The sequence below is a fragment of the Pseudonaja textilis genome, chromosome 1 (assembly GCF_049901715.1).
Source record: "Pseudonaja textilis isolate UNSWEBS1 chromosome 1, rPseTex1.2, whole genome shotgun sequence".
Taxonomy (NCBI): Eukaryota; Metazoa; Chordata; class Lepidosauria; order Squamata; family Elapidae; genus Pseudonaja; species Pseudonaja textilis.
Window position 1 is genome coordinate 237,078,276 of NC_141990.1, and position 17,060 is coordinate 237,095,335.

The 17,060-nt window shown below is 36.1% G+C and overlaps 1 protein-coding gene across 2 annotated transcripts; it reads left to right on the top strand.

Annotated features, from left to right (window-relative positions):
* The first annotated feature begins 504 nt into the window (after positions 1-504).
* UEVLD (UEV and lactate/malate dehyrogenase domains) lies at positions 505-16,339 on the top strand. 2 transcript variants are annotated; one of them, XM_087920330.1, is made up of 12 exons: positions 505-751; positions 3,155-3,239; positions 4,542-4,607; positions 6,556-6,719; positions 7,784-7,919; positions 9,323-9,441; positions 9,677-9,782; positions 10,324-10,494; positions 12,827-13,000; positions 13,880-13,958; positions 14,129-14,252; positions 15,160-16,339. In XM_087920330.1, the coding sequence occupies exons 1-12, from the start codon at positions 710-712 to the stop codon at positions 15,322-15,324; spliced, it is 1,431 nt and encodes a 476-aa protein (XP_087776456.1). In that variant the 5' UTR covers positions 505-709; the 3' UTR covers positions 15,325-16,339. The 2 variants fall into 2 exon arrangements, with proteins under 2 accessions (XP_087776456.1, XP_087776462.1); XM_087920336.1 differs by lacking the exon at positions 505-751 and adding an exon at positions 1,830-2,061.
* Positions 16,340-17,060: the final 721 nt, after the last annotated feature.

Below are 17,060 nucleotides of genomic sequence, written 5' to 3' on the forward strand. Positions count from 1 at the left end.
TAAGTGAATCACTGCCTTAAGTTAATGATACTGTTGTTAGGTGAATCTGGCTTCCCCATTGACTGTGTACTTGTCAGAGGATCACAAAAGGCGGTCGCATAATCTTGGGATACTGCAACTGTCATAAATATGAGTCAACTGCTGAGTCTGAATTTTGATAACGTGACCATGGGGATGCTGCAAAAGTCATAAGTGTGAAAAATGGTCATATCAACTTTCTTTCACTGCCATTGTTAACTCTGAACGGTCACTAAATGAACTGTTGTTTAAATCGAGGACTCCCTATATATTATTTTACAGCTCGGCCAGACGACTATCTCTTTCAGAGGTAGTTGTCACAGGGGAAAATTCTATGCCAGGTAATGTTCTTTAATTAGGGCTGGTATGCAGTTCGTCGAGTGAAGAATGCCGCAGGGGAAACGATTCCCAGTTCGACTCGAACCAGGAGAGCTCGAACAGCTGATTCGCTCTGACGTTTTGTTAGGGCCACCTGAGCCCCAGCCTGACTTTTCAAGCCTTCCCACAAGGAGAAGATGTGCGCGTAGCTGCTTCTCCCACCTGAGCAGCGCGAACACAACAGACCCGCCCACTCTAGCCTTGCCTTCCAAATTACCCGACTGATTGGACCTTGCCGCTTGCCGTCTCTTCTTGTGGCAGACAGTAACAGGAAGCGCTGCCGGCGCCTCCGAACCCGCTGGGAGAGCGAGCCATGGAGTTCTCAGAGGAGAGGTTGCGGAAGTGGCTGAGCAAGGCAAGCGGCGAAAGTGGGAGGAGGAGGAGGAAGAGTTTTACAAGCGCGAGCTCGTGGAAGCTCTGATTTCGGCAACCCAATTTTGGAACACCTTTCCCTGGCTTGAAGGGAGTGGGAGCGACTGCCTGAATCCATAAATCAATGTCCCCCGTCCCCCCCCCCACTTGGCCGCTTTAAGGAGATGTGTGGACTCCAACTCCCAGAATTCCTCAGCTAACATGGCTGGTTGGAGGGTTTTTGGGAATTGAAGTCCACACATTTTAAAGTTCCCAAGTTTGAAAAACATTGAGCTTTCTGAAGTTGCTTGTTTTCTTGCATACGTTTCATTACCCTAACTGGGTAACGCGGTTACTAGGTAACATGTTTACTAGGTATCTAGTTACCTAGTGCTGTAGTTTGGGTAATGAAACGTCTTGCAAGAAAACAAGCAACCTCAGAGAGCACCAAGGACCCCTCATTTCAATCCTGAGCTACAAATATTCTCCTTTCTTGAAAAAAAAAATTGCATTCGATCATGCTTCCCTTGCCCTCTCCCTCTTGGTCGATTTCTTCCCGTTTGATAGTGCATAAGCTACTGGACCTGATCTTCCCTGTTCAGCCGCCCTGAAAGATGCATGTTTTTTGCAGGGTTTCCTCAACCCTGAGGCGTCAGGGTTGTTTTCCCCTTTCTGCTTCAAACGTTGGCTATTTCCTCCTCAATAATTTATATCATCAAATCCCATCACCTTTCTTTTGTTCTGGGAATAGAAATAACAGATTCGTCATTATTACGATGGCACAGGCATGTCTCTGCATGTCTCTTTTCTATTAAGCTGATCTCTTGAGGGACCCAGTAAGTAACACATTAATGAGGAAATAGCCTGTATTTCTGCTGAATAAATCACAATGAGGTGTGCATGTAATTCATTGTTCATGCTGCTCTTCATGGTCCCCAAATTGTAGTATGTATATATCACAGAAACAGCCTTTTTCTGCTGTGTCCTGGTGGGGTTAATTTCTCTTATCCCAAGGTGCAGTTGAGATACCCTAAAGTCCTCCCTAGCTGCTTCTTTTTTAAAATAGACTTTTCTCTTCTTAGAACTTCTCCCAAGATGGGTTGAGGCACATTGCTTGAGCATTATTATCTCCCACTTGATCCTGTGCCCTTTCTCCATGCCCACGTACTCTGTTTTGGTACCTGTGTAGCAGTCAGGAGAATGAGCCTCTATTCACAAATAACCTGACTGACTGAAGCATCGAGCTGAGTAAGGGCGTGTCACTGCACATTCACAAGCTCTTAGGCAACAGGACAGATGCCTAAATTCACTGTTGTAAGCACCAACCTCATTTACCTTGCTCTGTCCGTATCATTGTAAAGAGAATGAATGGTGGTTGATTCCCTGCTTCCAAGAGGGAGGGGAAACAAATTTGAGGGCATCCGCCAATCCTTTTCCTTAATTTAGCTTGCAGTATGAAAAAACAGCTTTGTTACTATTGCTGAGTAAGGATAGAGAATAGGAGCAAAATTTATGCTGACATACTGTTCTGCCAGCTCAGAGACCTGTGGATTGCATAGCTCTCTAAGTGCTCTAAGCCTAAACCATAAACACTCTTTTATGGTTTAAGTCAGGATGATGTTTTTATATAACATACACTTTGCTATGAAAGTGTACTGCTTACTGCTGCTTGGGAAGTCTATGGTCGGAGCATGATTTGCAGCAAACATACCACAGGATTGTGTACTGAACGTTGTCATAAGGGTCTCATACAAAACAGTTTCTGCAAGAACTAGCTACAGCATTGACTTTCTCCCTATCTCAATGTGATCAGGTGTATGATGATCCCTCCCCATCTCACCTGGAGTCTCCTAATCCATTTAAGTCTATAGGTCCTCCTAAATTCTGTTAAAACATTTTAACCACATAGAGATCCTGATTTTATTATCAAATCATCCTTTCATATCCCCTTTCCCACATTCCCTAGGAATTTTGCTCAACGAAGAATGCCAGAATCCTTCTCTCTGGAACATCATTCCCCCAGAGATTAGAATGGCCCCCATTCTAATTCTCTTCCGGAAGGCACTGAAGACCTGGTTCTGCCAGGGGGCTTGGGGAACCCAGAGCGGGATGGAGCCTATTAAATGGCTCTTGCGATCTGCTGTCGCTGGGGTGGGAGATGCGGGGTGATTTTATTATATTAATTTATTTGATTCTTCTTACTGGTTTCACTTTTTTAAATGTGGCTTTATATCTTGTAAGCCGCCTTGAGCCAACACGGGCAAATAGGCAGCAATATAAATCCAATAAATAAACAAATATGTGTTCGTATTCTTTTGCAATCTGAATGGCTGTTTAGACATTTCCTTTCACATGGCCCTATAGTTCATGTTTAAGATGATCAAAACTGTCTTTCTTATGTTTCCAGTATAAATTCCGAGATCTGACCATAGAAGAACTGAAGCACATAAATGAGTTGTATCCCAACATCAGGTTCACAATGAGCACCTACAGTAAGAATTCCTATTTTGGGGATAGATATATTACAGGTGGTCCTCGGCTTACAACAGTATGCTTAGTGACTATTTGAAGTTGCAACAGCACTGAAAAAAAGTGACATGACCATTTTTCACACTTATGACTGTTGCAGCAACCCCCTGATCATGTGATCAAAATTTGGCCGTTTGACAATTAACTCACATTTATAGTGGTTGCAGTGTCCCAGGGTCATGTGATATATTTTGCAACTTTTTGCCAGCAAAATCAATGGGGAAACCAGATTCGATTAACAACTATGTTATTAATTTAACTACTACAGTGATTCACTTAACAAATGTGGCAAGAAAAGTCATAAAATGAGCAAAACTCACTTAACAAATTTCTCATTTAGCAACATAAATGTTGGGCTCAATTGTGATCATAGGTTGAGGACTGCCTGTACCTGCATTTTTTTTTAATTCGAGAACCTTATAAATCAAATGAATGAATAAAAAGTGAAATAAATGCTGAATATTAATATTAATATATTATAGGTGGCTGTTATTTAGCCACCTGAAATATGTTCTGCATTAATAGTATAATAGTATAACATGCATATTAATAGTATAATGTATTTATTAGGAATTACACCCATTGTTTCCTTTAAATTATTTGGGCAGTGTGCATGGGATTGCAATCTTACTGTATACTTTTCTTAAATTTTCAGCAATTAATTGATCACTTTTACTATTATAACCTTTACAAGAATGGCATGGTAAAGCAAAATGTATATTTATATGCCACTATTTTTTTAATTAGCATCCTTGTAGTTTTTGAATGGATTTTCTATAGCATTATGTTGCCTCAGAAAATCTGTGTTTGTTGAATTTATTTTTTATGTCCTATTATGATACTTTGAAATTCTATGTAATTTCTATTTGTGTGTGCGTATGCGTGTGTAATGCTTTTATTTATTTTTATCCTGCATTTATTATTTGTAAAAATAACTCAGGGTGACAAACATATCCAACACACCTTCAGCCTCCTATTTTCCCTACAACTGTAACCTTGTCAGGTGAATTGGCCTGAGAAAGAGGGGCTGGTCCAAAGTCATTCAGCTGGCTTTCATGGCCAAAGCGGAATTTGAACTCGTGTTCTCCCGTTTTCTACCTCATTGCATTAATACACACACAGACACACATTTAAAAAAATAATAATACAATGAATGACTGCTTTAGCTAATTTGAAATGTTAGGAACAATACATATCAGTAGTAAATTAAGACAATTTTAAAAGGAAAGATGAAATCCATAGTGATATAATGTTTTGAATTTCAGCTTTTAAGGATGGATCCCAGAAAGACCTTCTGAACTTTACTGGTACTGTTCCAGTAAAATATAAGGGTGAGTTCAAGGAATATTTCCTTTGTATTTCTTGTTATTTAAATACTTGATTCCAAATAAAATATTTTGAAATGTATTTAGATACAAAAATTATATGTTGCTTCAGTCACAGGCTGAAGTTAACAACTAGTACAATAAGCAGCTAATAAAATAAAGCAACTTTAGTAGCATATTCAGCATGGGAAGAAATACCTTGACACCCTTCCCTTCCTAGTCTACTTACTTATGTGGATGGCTCTGATAAAATAAAAAGCATGAATTTATAGTACAGCATCATTAGTGGTCTTTCTCCCCCTTGAAGTCTGAAGTAAGAAACAAAAAGTCACATTACTTAAGCTAGACAGCCTTATGAATCTACTAAGTAACAAAAGAATGCTGACAGTTCTTAGCAATGGAGCTGGAAAAACTTTTTTTGTTTGAGCTATAATGGTGAAAATTAAGCAGCAGAAAGTGGGAAAAAAATCTGCAGCTGGCTAAGTGTGAAGCTGATAATGCAACAGTGGAAATAGAGGGAGATAAAGCAGTGTGAAGGTCAGGAGGAGATTCAACAGCAGTTAGAGTAACAGACCTGCCACAATACTATAGATAGAAGCAGCAAAGGTTTGTGGATGGATGTTGTCCAGAAAAAGTCCATGGATGGAATCTCAAAAAAAATCAGTTCTTGGCTATAATTAGTGTAGCAGCTATCCCAGAGGTCTAGCAATAGACTTGGGAGGAGATCATGGAGCTATCAAAGAAAGGAAGAGCTATCAAAAAGGTCCATCAGAAAAGCATCATCACTTGCTGAAGATGCTACAATGCTGATGCCCCATCAAAGAAGTCCAGCAGTAGAGGCTGAAACTTCCTGGAAGAGGGCACACAATAAGAACCCCAAGGTAGAGTTGACACTGGTCCTCTTGGTTAGGTAGCATGAGTAGCAAGCTCAATTACAAACCCTAGTGGTTCAGAGCGAAACTACAGGGACCCACACATTAACCCAAGCTGGAGGGGACAGCAGCATACACCCTGCCCCGCATAAAGTAGACTGAGGAAGGAAGTTTATTTCCATCCCAAATCAAATTACCCTATTCATGGGACCTGCCTAGATTTGTTATCACCTTAAACTGAATTTATAACAAATAGCAGCCAGTAATTCGCTTCTGGAAGGCGCTGAAGATCTGGTTCTGCCAGTGGCCCGAGGAACCCAGAGTGGGATGGAGCCCATTAAATGGCTCTTGTGATCTGCTGTCGCCAGGGCGGTGGGTGGGAGTTGGGGGTGTTTTTTTTATATAGTACTATATTAATTTATTTGATTCTTTTTGTTAATTTTTATTGTTTTAAATGTGGTTTTATATTCTATAAGCCACCTTGAATCACCATGGGCAAATAGGCAGCAATATAAATTCAATAAATAAATAAAATTAATAATAATAATACCCTGATTCTACAAAAAACTACCCTACTTGGAACAGCTTATATCCTCCGACACTACCTTAACAGTTCCTATGTCCTTGGTTAGGACTCAAGCTTTTCAGCTACCAACCATCCCCAAAGGCTGTGAATCTCACCAAAGATTAACCATAAATAATAATAATAATAATAATAATAATAATAATAATAATAATAATAATAATAATAATAATAATAATAATGTCAGCCAGTCAGTTTTTAATATCAAAAGTTAACAATTCAATGCAAATCCAATAGTAAATACTCACTGGATAACAAACCTACAACACATATGTAACATATGCTGCAGTGTCTCTTCAGAAGAGTAGCGTTTTAACTCTCTTCCTGGAAAATCAACAGGAGTTAAGAAGCTTTAACTTGGGGGGTGGAAAGGGAGGGGCGTGATTTTCCATTCATGTTATGAAGGGTAGGGGATTCAGTCTCTCCACTATCTGAAATGAAAAGCAGAGTCTACCTGGAATCTTTGCTAAACAAAGATTTTTATTTTGTATTTTGACAGGTAACATTTATAATATTCCAATTTGCATATGGATTTTAGATTCTTATCCTTTTGCTCCACCCATTTGTTTTCTAAACCCTACTCCTAACATGGGAATTTCTGTAGGAAAACATGTTGATGTCCGTGGAAGGATTTACCTGCCATATCTACAAGCCTGGAGCCATGTAAGAATTAGATAAATGCCTTACATAAAAGTATATGTTATTATCTTATTAAAATTTATATAAAGGTGATATATCTTTGTACCTATTAGTAGCAGCTATCATTTTTCCACATATAATTACATACATAAATATGTGCAAAATGAGATAAGATACAATTTATTTGAATACAAAATTGTTATATTAATGCATGTAAAATGGATGTATGCATCCATGTAGAGTACATTATAGTAGTGTAGATAGATGGTAGAGAAACCACGAGCCAATGTTATAAGGTCCCCTTGTGCCAGAGAAAGTCACAACGTATGAATCAGCCAAAGCTGGGTAACAACCCCCTTGGCTATATCCATCACTTGAGGCTCAACGGGAGTTGTGTGTCCTGGAGGGCCTGTAAATTGTGGGTCTACTTCAGGAATGGTGTCTCTTCATTCATAGTAATTACTAGAGCTGAAAGAGAACCTCAGTGTTTTAGGGTTCTGTTTCATTCCACTAAACTAAACCCTCACAGCTTCAGGTACCAAGATGAGACTCCAGTGGCATCCTAGCTCTGAATGAATAAAATAACTCACTCATAAAAAAAATTAAGGACTCAGTCAGCAACACTATTAGAATATGCTCTTGTCCTTTTGTAAATCTAGCTATATGAGTTAGGACACTTCCATTCAGTCAGCAACACTATTAGAATATGCTCTTGTCCTTTTGTAAATCTAGCTATATGAGTTAGGACACTTCCATTCAGTCAGCAACACTATTAGAATATGCTCTTGTCCTCTAGTAAATCTAGCTATATGAGTTAGGACACTTCCATCTGTATAGCCCTGCTCCTATGCTCTTACTTTATTATTCTAGTCTCTAGGAAAACATTGGAAAACGGATCAGGAAACAATGAAGAAAAATACTGTTTTGACATGCATTCCAATATTTTTGTGTCAATATTAATACCCATACCTCATATTCCCAGACAGTTTAGCTATCTACCGAGCTATCTTAAAAATTTACTATAAAATGTTTTCAAGTGATATATATGTTATATAAATAATTTCCAATTTCTCCTGTATTTATTACAGCCGCAGTCAGTAATTATAGGGTTATTACAGGAAATGAGCATAAAATTTGAAGAGGAACTCCCCTTATATGCATTATCATCTTCTGATGAAGCCAGACAGATGGACCTACTTTCTTATATCACAAAAATTGTTGAAGGTATTCATCTTTTCTGAAAACTTATAATCTGTTATTTGTGTGTATAATTGATAATATCTTGATAATTTTGTGTTGGATTTTCCTGGAAGAGTCTAAATCAGTAAACGATTACATTATAGGAACAAAGCAAAGGATCTGGAACAGGTGTGTCCAACCCACGGCCAAAGGTGTATGAAGCCCTGGGCAGTTAGTAATGTCACTCCACAAAATTGTAACTTTTAACATTATGTACTTTGCAGTGATATTTATACGTATTGACTATATTCAATATTTTATATGCAGCCCAAGGCAATTCTTTTTCGCTCAGTACTGCTCAGGCAAATCAAAAGGTTGGACATGCCTGATCTAGAACAAGTTTGGCACAGTGGAAAGCCTTCCTTGTGGTCAGACTCCAGTCCTTTTAGTTTGAACTGGAAACAGTTAATCAAGGAACAAAAATCCAAGGACTCTTAAGTGACTATATTTATTAGAATAAATTTAAAGATATACAAGAATTCCAGCAAATACTGTCAGATGAGATGCCTATGTATAGGCAATCTATGCTGTTAAAACTCTTGTCCATTTCTTCCCACTATTTTGATGGGAGAGGGGCGACTTTTCCCTTTTTTGAAAGTGGGGCAATCTGTATTTTTTCATGGTTTTGATGATTCCTATTCCTTTATCTCAGTGAAAAATATCTCAAAGGCTTTTTGAGCCAACTTCTCCCCATTTTCAAGCTACTACCAAGTCAGCACTGATAAATGCACTGTCCCGTATCAGGCAGGAAAAGGATATTTAGAGAGTTTGTAGAATAGTTGGCATTATCTAGAAAGTATTTTAAAGGCAATGTGAGAGTGCAATCCCATAAATAGGACAATGAACACTGAGCGTCAAAAGCTTTTTGGTTTCTACACCCAAGTCTTTAATTGAGCTGCGCACCTTTTTTATTATTAGAGTTACTAATTCATTTTGATGAATTCTCTGTGTATTTAAGGGTTTAAAGGCAAGCAGAGGTTTGGCAGATTGTAGAATAGCAACAGCAATAGCACTTAGACTTATATACCGCTTTATAGTGCTTTACACCCCTCTCATACAGAAAGGGAAGTCTTTGCCCTTCCTGCAGCTTGGATTGCAATGGGAACAAATCTCCCATTAGTTCCAACAGCAATATTTCTCTTCTCACCTAAAAAAAATTATGTGGCAATCCCTTGCATGTTATCTGGTGAGGGGTAAGATAAATAGAACACAGCAAATGTACATTTAAGTAAACATCCATGCATAGGATTTATTTGGATAACATTTGTTTTTCCAAAATACCATAATTACAGGTATCCAGAGCAAGGCATTTTTAAAACTTAGTTTTATTGAGCATCAGCATTTATGACAATGCATAATTGTTTATATAAATAGCACATGAATTTTAGGTGAAAACAATGGACAATCAAAAGGAGAAGAAAAGAAAAATGATGGAGGACTACGCAAAGTTACAATAATTGGGGCTGGAGATCTGGGCCTTGCCTGTATTTTGGCTATTTCAGCAAAGGTATGCACTTTTAATAGTTATAATACTTCATGAATTCTGAAATTTTTGATTAGATGCATTAGGAATTCACTTTTAATTTCTTTTTACTTTATTTGTGATATTTTACAAAAAAAGCTGCTTAACTTTTTGTACTGTTATTATTTTTGTTGGATTGAATCCCATAGAATTCTTCTCCGAATACAATTCATATTTGCTTCAATGAAAAACATTTTTTCTTTCTTTTGAATCAATTTAGAATGTTGCTGACAAAGTGGTTGTCTTGGATTGCTCAGAAACTACAGTGAAAGGAGGAACAATGGACCTAGAAATCTTTGACTTGCCAAAGGTGGAAATTAGTCGAGGTAGTGTTATAGTATCTAGTATTTTCTAGCAATATTGCAAACTAAACTATGCACCTGGGCTGCTCTACAGGATGCAAAAAGTTTTGGAAGCTTCTTTCACCTCAATGCTTCAGTCTTGGGCATGGATTGCACTGTGTGGATACAATGACATATATATAAAATGGTTAATGTACTCATCCTAGAGCTCAGCAGATACAGAAAAAGCATATTCAATATATATGAAATATTAATGTGTGTTATATTCTTCCTGAGATTTTGATCTGCATTCCAAAATGGGCAGAATGTAGCAAGGGTTATATGTAAAGAGATTACTAAATAATAGATTAACTTTTCTATGGTTTTTTTTGCTATTTTTTGTCAATTTCAGAAGTATTAATAATAATTTCTCTGTTAACTATATAAGTGGGAAATGATATGCTTGCCTGTTTATCTCAAGTCAGGAAATTAGCCATGTATTATCATAGTTTTAATTTTTTTAAAATGCCATTCTTGAAAATAGGACATATTCAACAATGGTTTATAATTCTTTATATTTCTGTAGATTTTTCTGCGTCAGCAGACTCAAAACTGGTGGTGCTTACCGTTAATTCTTTAGGCAATGCTCAGTCCTATCTGGAGGTTGTTCAGAGCAATGTGGAATTGTTCAGGGGCATTATTCCATCAATAGCTCATTACAGTCAACACAGTGTACTGCTCATTGCCTCTCAACCAGGTACTGTATGGCAGAGGTTAATATAATTTTATGAGGTTTCAAGATGATTTGCAGTTGATGTTATTTTGGTGGTTTTTAAAAATAGTTTCTTAATGAGGATTAGGGGGAAGGTTATTTTGTCAATTCTCAACCACAAAATAATAGTATTGAGTATTACATCAAAACTTTTTTAAAAAACTGCTGGTTGTTTTACTTTGTTTTACATAATGAACTAGTTATTTGGAATTTCCTTTTAGGCAATTTAAAAACCTCAATACAGGTAGTTCTCGACTTACGACTGTTCACTTAGCGACAGTCCGAAGTTACAACGGCACTGAAAAAAGTGACTTATGACCATTTTTCACACTTACAACTGTTGCAGCCTTCCCAAAGTCATGTGATCAGGATTTGGACACTTGGCAACTCAGATTTATGACAGTTGCCATGTCATGAGGTCATGTGATCCCCTTTTGCAACCTTCTGAGAAGCAAAGTCAATTAGGTAGTCCAATTCATTTAACAACCATATTACTAATGTAACAAATGCAGTGATTCACTTAACAACTGCAGCAAGAAAGGTTGTAAAACGGGGCAAAACTCACTTGACAATGTCTTACTTGGCAACATAAATTTTGGGCTCAGTTGTGGTCACAAGTCAAGGAGTATATTTTTCTGATTCCTAATATTGCAGAAAAGGTTGTGTGATTTGTTGCATAATTCAGCTCTATTATTTATCTCCAAACAGTGAGACAGTACCAGGATTACAATCTTTTAAAAGAACAAAACCACAGAAACACAAGCAAAGAAAAGAAAGAGTAGAAGCCTGGTATATCACTTACAAAAAGATCAGCCTAATTTGTTAACACCCTAACAACATGATGTAATCATTCTTTCTATTATGTTCATATACAAAAAGTAAACAGGGGCAATCCAAGACTGTAAAGATGAGATTGTGCTGTTTTTCTAACCTTGAAGGGTACATTTTTTGCTGCTTTTCATGCTTGATAATCTATAAATCCATATTACTTGTGATAAGCTTCATGTTTTGGTAATACAATAAAAGAACACATTCACATATTTAAATCATTCTGATCTTTCTAATATTGTATTAACAAGCCTAAGGGTATTAAGCCAAAATAAAACAATAGTAGGATAAGCCCATATCATATCAGTAGCTGATCTGACTGACACTATATTGAATGATAATGTCTATTTACCATTTTTGTACTTCCAGCTACTCTTTTCAAATATTTTCTTGGTATTTACTGTTGTAAAAATGCAACTTTTTCAGTTTGCCTCATATTAAAAAGCATAATTAATATTTTTTGAGACTGCCTAATTTATTGGGAGGGTTCAGTGAAATCAATAGGTGGCACTAATTCTGATTTGAAGGAAGGCATTAGCAGAATAGGGAAGGATAAATTTTTGATGTTGAAGAGAATTTTGATAACCATAACAATTTATTTACATAAATTATGTAAATTCTGGAAAGAATAATTTAAAAATCCAATAACATAGGAACAGATCTTGCTATCTGGAACCTAACAAGGGCCAATTACTATGAACTCTATCCAGGGCATCCATAGAAGGAAGTGTAGATATGTAGAATACTGATGCACATACAAAAGGAGCAAGGCTTCAGTTGCGTCATTGCAACAAAATATACTGATTTTTGATTCCTTGTGGATGTTGTTGGCTCTTACACACACACACACACACATTGTTGTGCTTGCTTTGGTGTGTTTGTGTAGACATTTGGGTCAATATTGACTCCTGGTGACTACATGCATATGTTCCTACAGTTTCTTGGCAAGATTTTGGAAGAGGTTTGACATTGCTTTTTTGGCTTGCTACTGTAGAGGAACATAATAAAAAATGACTAACACCCCACCCCACCCCCAAAATAACAAAAGCAATTGACAAAATCTATTAAATGAGAAAGGGTGAAGATACAAGAAACTTCAATAGTCTAATAAATAATACTAAACTTAGTCCTTTCTCATCTTTTCTCCAACACAATTTAATCTTTGTTGTGATTAAATTGTGCAAGAAATCCTGACCTTTTATTGATATCCTACAGCTGTTCATAGAGAAATAGTAAAACCTCTGATTCCTCAACAATCATAAATTAATAGGTGTATGTGCCTACTGTATGGCACACCATTCCACTTCCTTATTCCAAACAGTTGCACAAACAACAGTATAGTTTTTCTTAAGCTTAAAAATGGCACTTAAATGCAAAAATTATTAAAAATCAGTAATATTTACAAAATCAGTAATATTTAAACTACTATTTTATATTCATTTAAAAATATTTGTCGATTCTCTTAATATGTTTTTTATCATAACTACAGTAGAAATAATGACCTATGTGTCGTGGAAGCTGAGTGGATTTCCCAAAAGCAGAGTTATTGGAATTGGTTGCAATTTGGATTCAGCAAGATTCCAGTATGTTATTACAAATCTGTTGAAAACCCAAAGCAGAAGTAAAGACAATTGGATTATTGGTGAACAAGGAGTAAACAAAGGTAAAACTGTGAACTACTGTATCATTTAGGAATCTACATTTTAGATTTTCTTTCCTCTTTGAATTAGAACATAAATGAGCACTTTTATATTCGTTTGAGAAAATACTGAAATTTATCCCGGAGGTACAGTTTTATGAATGAAAAATGTAGGGTAGTCCTTGTTTAGTGATCACAATTGGGGCTAGAAATTGGTCATTAAACAAAGCCATCACTAAGTGGGAAATCAAGTGACTGCAACTATGCTTTCATTTTCTTCACTTTTGCACTCTTTGGAATGCTCACCCTGGTGCTGGGATAATTAGCAAGAAGGAATTAATGTTTAAACAGTCTCTCCTATTCCTGATCCATTTTGTCTCTCCTTCCCTCACAGAATAGGGAGATTGGAGAGAAGCAGATTACAAGAGAGTTAGAGACACACAATGGGAAATACACTGGATGGTTGTCAGCACATTCTTTTTGATGTGTATCGCCTTGCTTACTCTCTTATAATCCTTCCTTAATCTTCCTGCTCTGCAAGGGGAAAAAAGATAATAGGTCAGGCACAGAACAACATATTCTGATTACAATGGCGATCACATGCCTGAGGGACACTGCAAAGATTGTAAATAGACGCCTTGATTGCAGAGTTATTTTTTTCATCAGCATTATAACTTTAAATGGTTGCAGCAATTGGTCAAGGCAATTGGTAAGCAAAGTCTACTTTAAAACATTTGCCAACTTCTGCTTTAATTAATAGCGAATCGGAGAAATTAGTGGGGGTATTGTATCTCTATTAGCATGACACAATAGACTACAAAGTACATAGGTTGAAAACCAAGACACGTTACCTAATTATCCAAATGTTTGAAAAAGAAAATTAATTCCAATTGTCTTATACAGTGGCAGCATGGAGTTCTAATTCTGTGATAAATCATCCTGGCGATAAGTTAACAAATGATCAACAGGTGTTGACTAACAGGTAAAAAACCATCTATGCCTCTATTTAGTACGACACTTATTTTAATGGGACTTCTGCATAAGCTGGTATAAGATGTTATTTAACTATAAAACATTTATATTTGATATTAAAAAGAATATATTGCTTGTTGGTAAAGTCTCTTAAGTCTTAGATGTATTTCTTGTATTTAGAGCCATGGAAATTCTGAAAGGAAAAGGCCAAAGGTCTTGGTCTGTTGGTCTGTCAATAGCTGATCTGACTGACACTATATTGAATGATAAAAGAAAAATACATTCTGTATCCACCACGGTGAAGGTAAGCAAGAAGCTGATGTTACGTCTGAAGCAGACTGAATATTAGTCTATAGATGACAGTTGAAAACCATAAGAATGGAAAACAGATTATAAATCTCAGGTGCCCCTGACTTTGTCTTGAGGAAACCTGGCTAACCATTTTTCTTGTCCTACGTATTTCATAGCAGAGGCCAGATGATTTTGGGTTTTTCTGATTTAATGTGGAAATACTATTTTCAACTTTCATCTGACAGAAAAATTGCTATTTTCTTGCTTTGTGTTCCTACAGTGGCCACCATGGTTGTACCAGAAATTGGTCCAGCACTTTTTCATTCCAGGTGTCAAAGCTCCTTTTTGTTGGTTGCTGTCAGCTTCCCTCTACAGCCATTTTTTTACTTTTAAAAACATTCTTAATACAATTGAAAACACAATTCTAAATATCATTTTTAACAGAATAAATTATATTTCTCAGCAATAAAAGTCAGACACTAAAAAGATTAGTCTTTTTGCCAGCTTACTTCAATAGAATAAGAATAAGAATACAATAGAATAGAATAGTTTATTGGCCAAGTGTGATTGGACTTACATAACAAGTATGGTTTAAAAGTCAATGTCATTTAAAGCAGAAAATGTTCACTTTCGGTTTTGTGGTTTGTATGCTATAAATCACTTGAAATACTGTAGTTTCAGTCGTCACTAAGTAAAAACAAAGGATTAGTTTCTCTATCTCTTTGCTGTCATCTGCCAATCTGGGATTTTATAGCTCAGATAAAAATACATCTAAATTGTGTAATTACTTGCAAGCTTATTTAAATCTTACAAGTATTAGTGACTGGCATATGTAGAATTCAAGCCAGAAGTGTCTTAAATTTCATATATCTTTGGTGAAAACCAGATACATGTAAAAATATTATGTTCATTTTTTCTAGGGGTATTATAATATAAACAGTGAAGTATTTTTAAGTATGCCTTGTGTACTTGGAATCAGTGGTGTAACTGAAATGATGAAGCCCGTGGAAGAGGATAATGTAGTTGAAAAACTTCAAACCAGTGCTGCATCTGTCAATGACCTTCAACAGCAGCTGAAGCTCTGACTGCCAGGAAACCATAGATTTTTGTTCTTAAAATATTTGAGATTACAGAGAAGGTATTAATGACCGACTGAGTCAAACATCAAATTTTAGTGACTATTATTATATGGTAACTAAAATTAGACAAAAACATTGTGATTAGGAAAGTTGTTTGACCATGATATTTCCTAATCATGAATTATTGTACTTCTTTGCCCTTTCCTCATTTTGCTGTGGCCTTCAATACTACTATTCAACTTTGCTCTCTAAAGTAAATTTTTATTTTAATCAGAGATGTTAGGCAGTCAGAGGTAATGTATCACCATTGGGTTGCTATTTCCCATACATTATTGGCTGTATACAGATAGTATAAATTTCTTAGAAAGAAACAGCAGCACAGTATTGACTAAAATCGATGTTCACAATTCAACTGATATTTATGTTTTTTTACATGTTTACACTACCAAATCAGTCATCTGAAGTTGCCATTATATTGCACAAATATTACTTTAGGCTCAATATGTCTAAACAGAGTTCTCAAAGTGTTCTGTGTAGATTTTAAAGATTTAGGGAAAAGTCTTGGACAAAGGCCATTAAAAATATTAGTGTAATACATTGCTGTACTATTGGCTCCTAAGACCCAGAGAGAAAACAAGATTCTTTCTGTTTTAGGCATAGAATGCACTTTGTTTATCATCCTTTATCACACTCTAAAACTGAGGAGGACCTACCAAAGTAATTGTTCTCTTGAAGCTGGATCCATGCTTCTGGAAAGGGACAGGAACAACATGTAAATGCACTATTCATTATTATGCAGTAGTTAGGTTTTAATGTATTTGGCTGCTCACTTCTAATGTTGCACTAAGCTTTTAGCAATACAAAAAGATTTGCCACTCTAAATTTGATAAAATGTTATTGTGTAATTATGCATGTCTATAATGATTTTTGCCATTTTACCTTAGATTATTTTTCTAAAAATTATGATATGGAAAAAAAACTTGTTAATGAGATATTAATAAAGCTAATGGTATCTGATGTACATCTTTTGCTTTACATTCTATGATCTTCAGAGGTAAACATTTAATGAGGAAGTGACACACAATTTTATGGGTGCATTGCTGGCATTTTGAATCGGCAGTAACAATATCTCACAGAATTTCAGCACACGTGCTTGGTGACTTTGGGCCAGTTACTTTCTCTCAACACTACAGTGAAGGAATTGGCAAGCCACTAATGAAAAATGCTGCCAAGAAAACTGCAGGGGGCAATCTCCAGCTGAGCAGAAATAGCAGGTTGTGAAGTCACCTATCCTAATTTTAAAACAAATAACAGTAATAAAGCATAAGCCCACTTGTGAATTTGCCTTGAGATTAGTTGTGCTTTTTATTATTATTATTATAATAAAATATAATGAAATTTATATTTATCAGATTTATATAGCCGTCCAGTTCACCAGAAGTGACTCTGGATGATGTACAAAATGAAGAAAATATAAATTATAAAATAGCTATTATAAAAAATAAACAACCATTATTTAAAAACTAATCAGTAAAAATTACAATTTATATAATACCCAGTTCTCAGCAACTCTGGGAACCATGTTCCAAATATGCTTTTTCAAGAGGCAACTGGACACACTGGTTTTGTTTTGAAGATGTTTTGCTTCTCATCCAAGAAATTTCTTCAGCTCTTCAAAGAAAAAAAACAGCAAGTCCAGTTGCCTCTTGAAAAAGCAAGTTTGGGACAACCATGACCTGGAT

Bases quoted from the DNA above. Each gene is read 5' to 3' on its own strand.
- UEVLD (XM_087920330.1), top strand. From the start codon at position 710: ATGGAGTTCTCAGAGGAGAGGTTGCGGAAGTGGCTGAGCAAG. The intron at 9,783-10,323 runs GTAGTGTTATAG...ATATTTCTGTAG, and splicing joins AAAGGTGGAAATTAGTCGAG to ATTTTTCTGCGTCAGCAGAC. The intron at 13,001-13,879 runs GTAAAACTGTGA...TGTCTTATACAG, and splicing joins TGAACAAGGAGTAAACAAAG to TGGCAGCATGGAGTTCTAAT.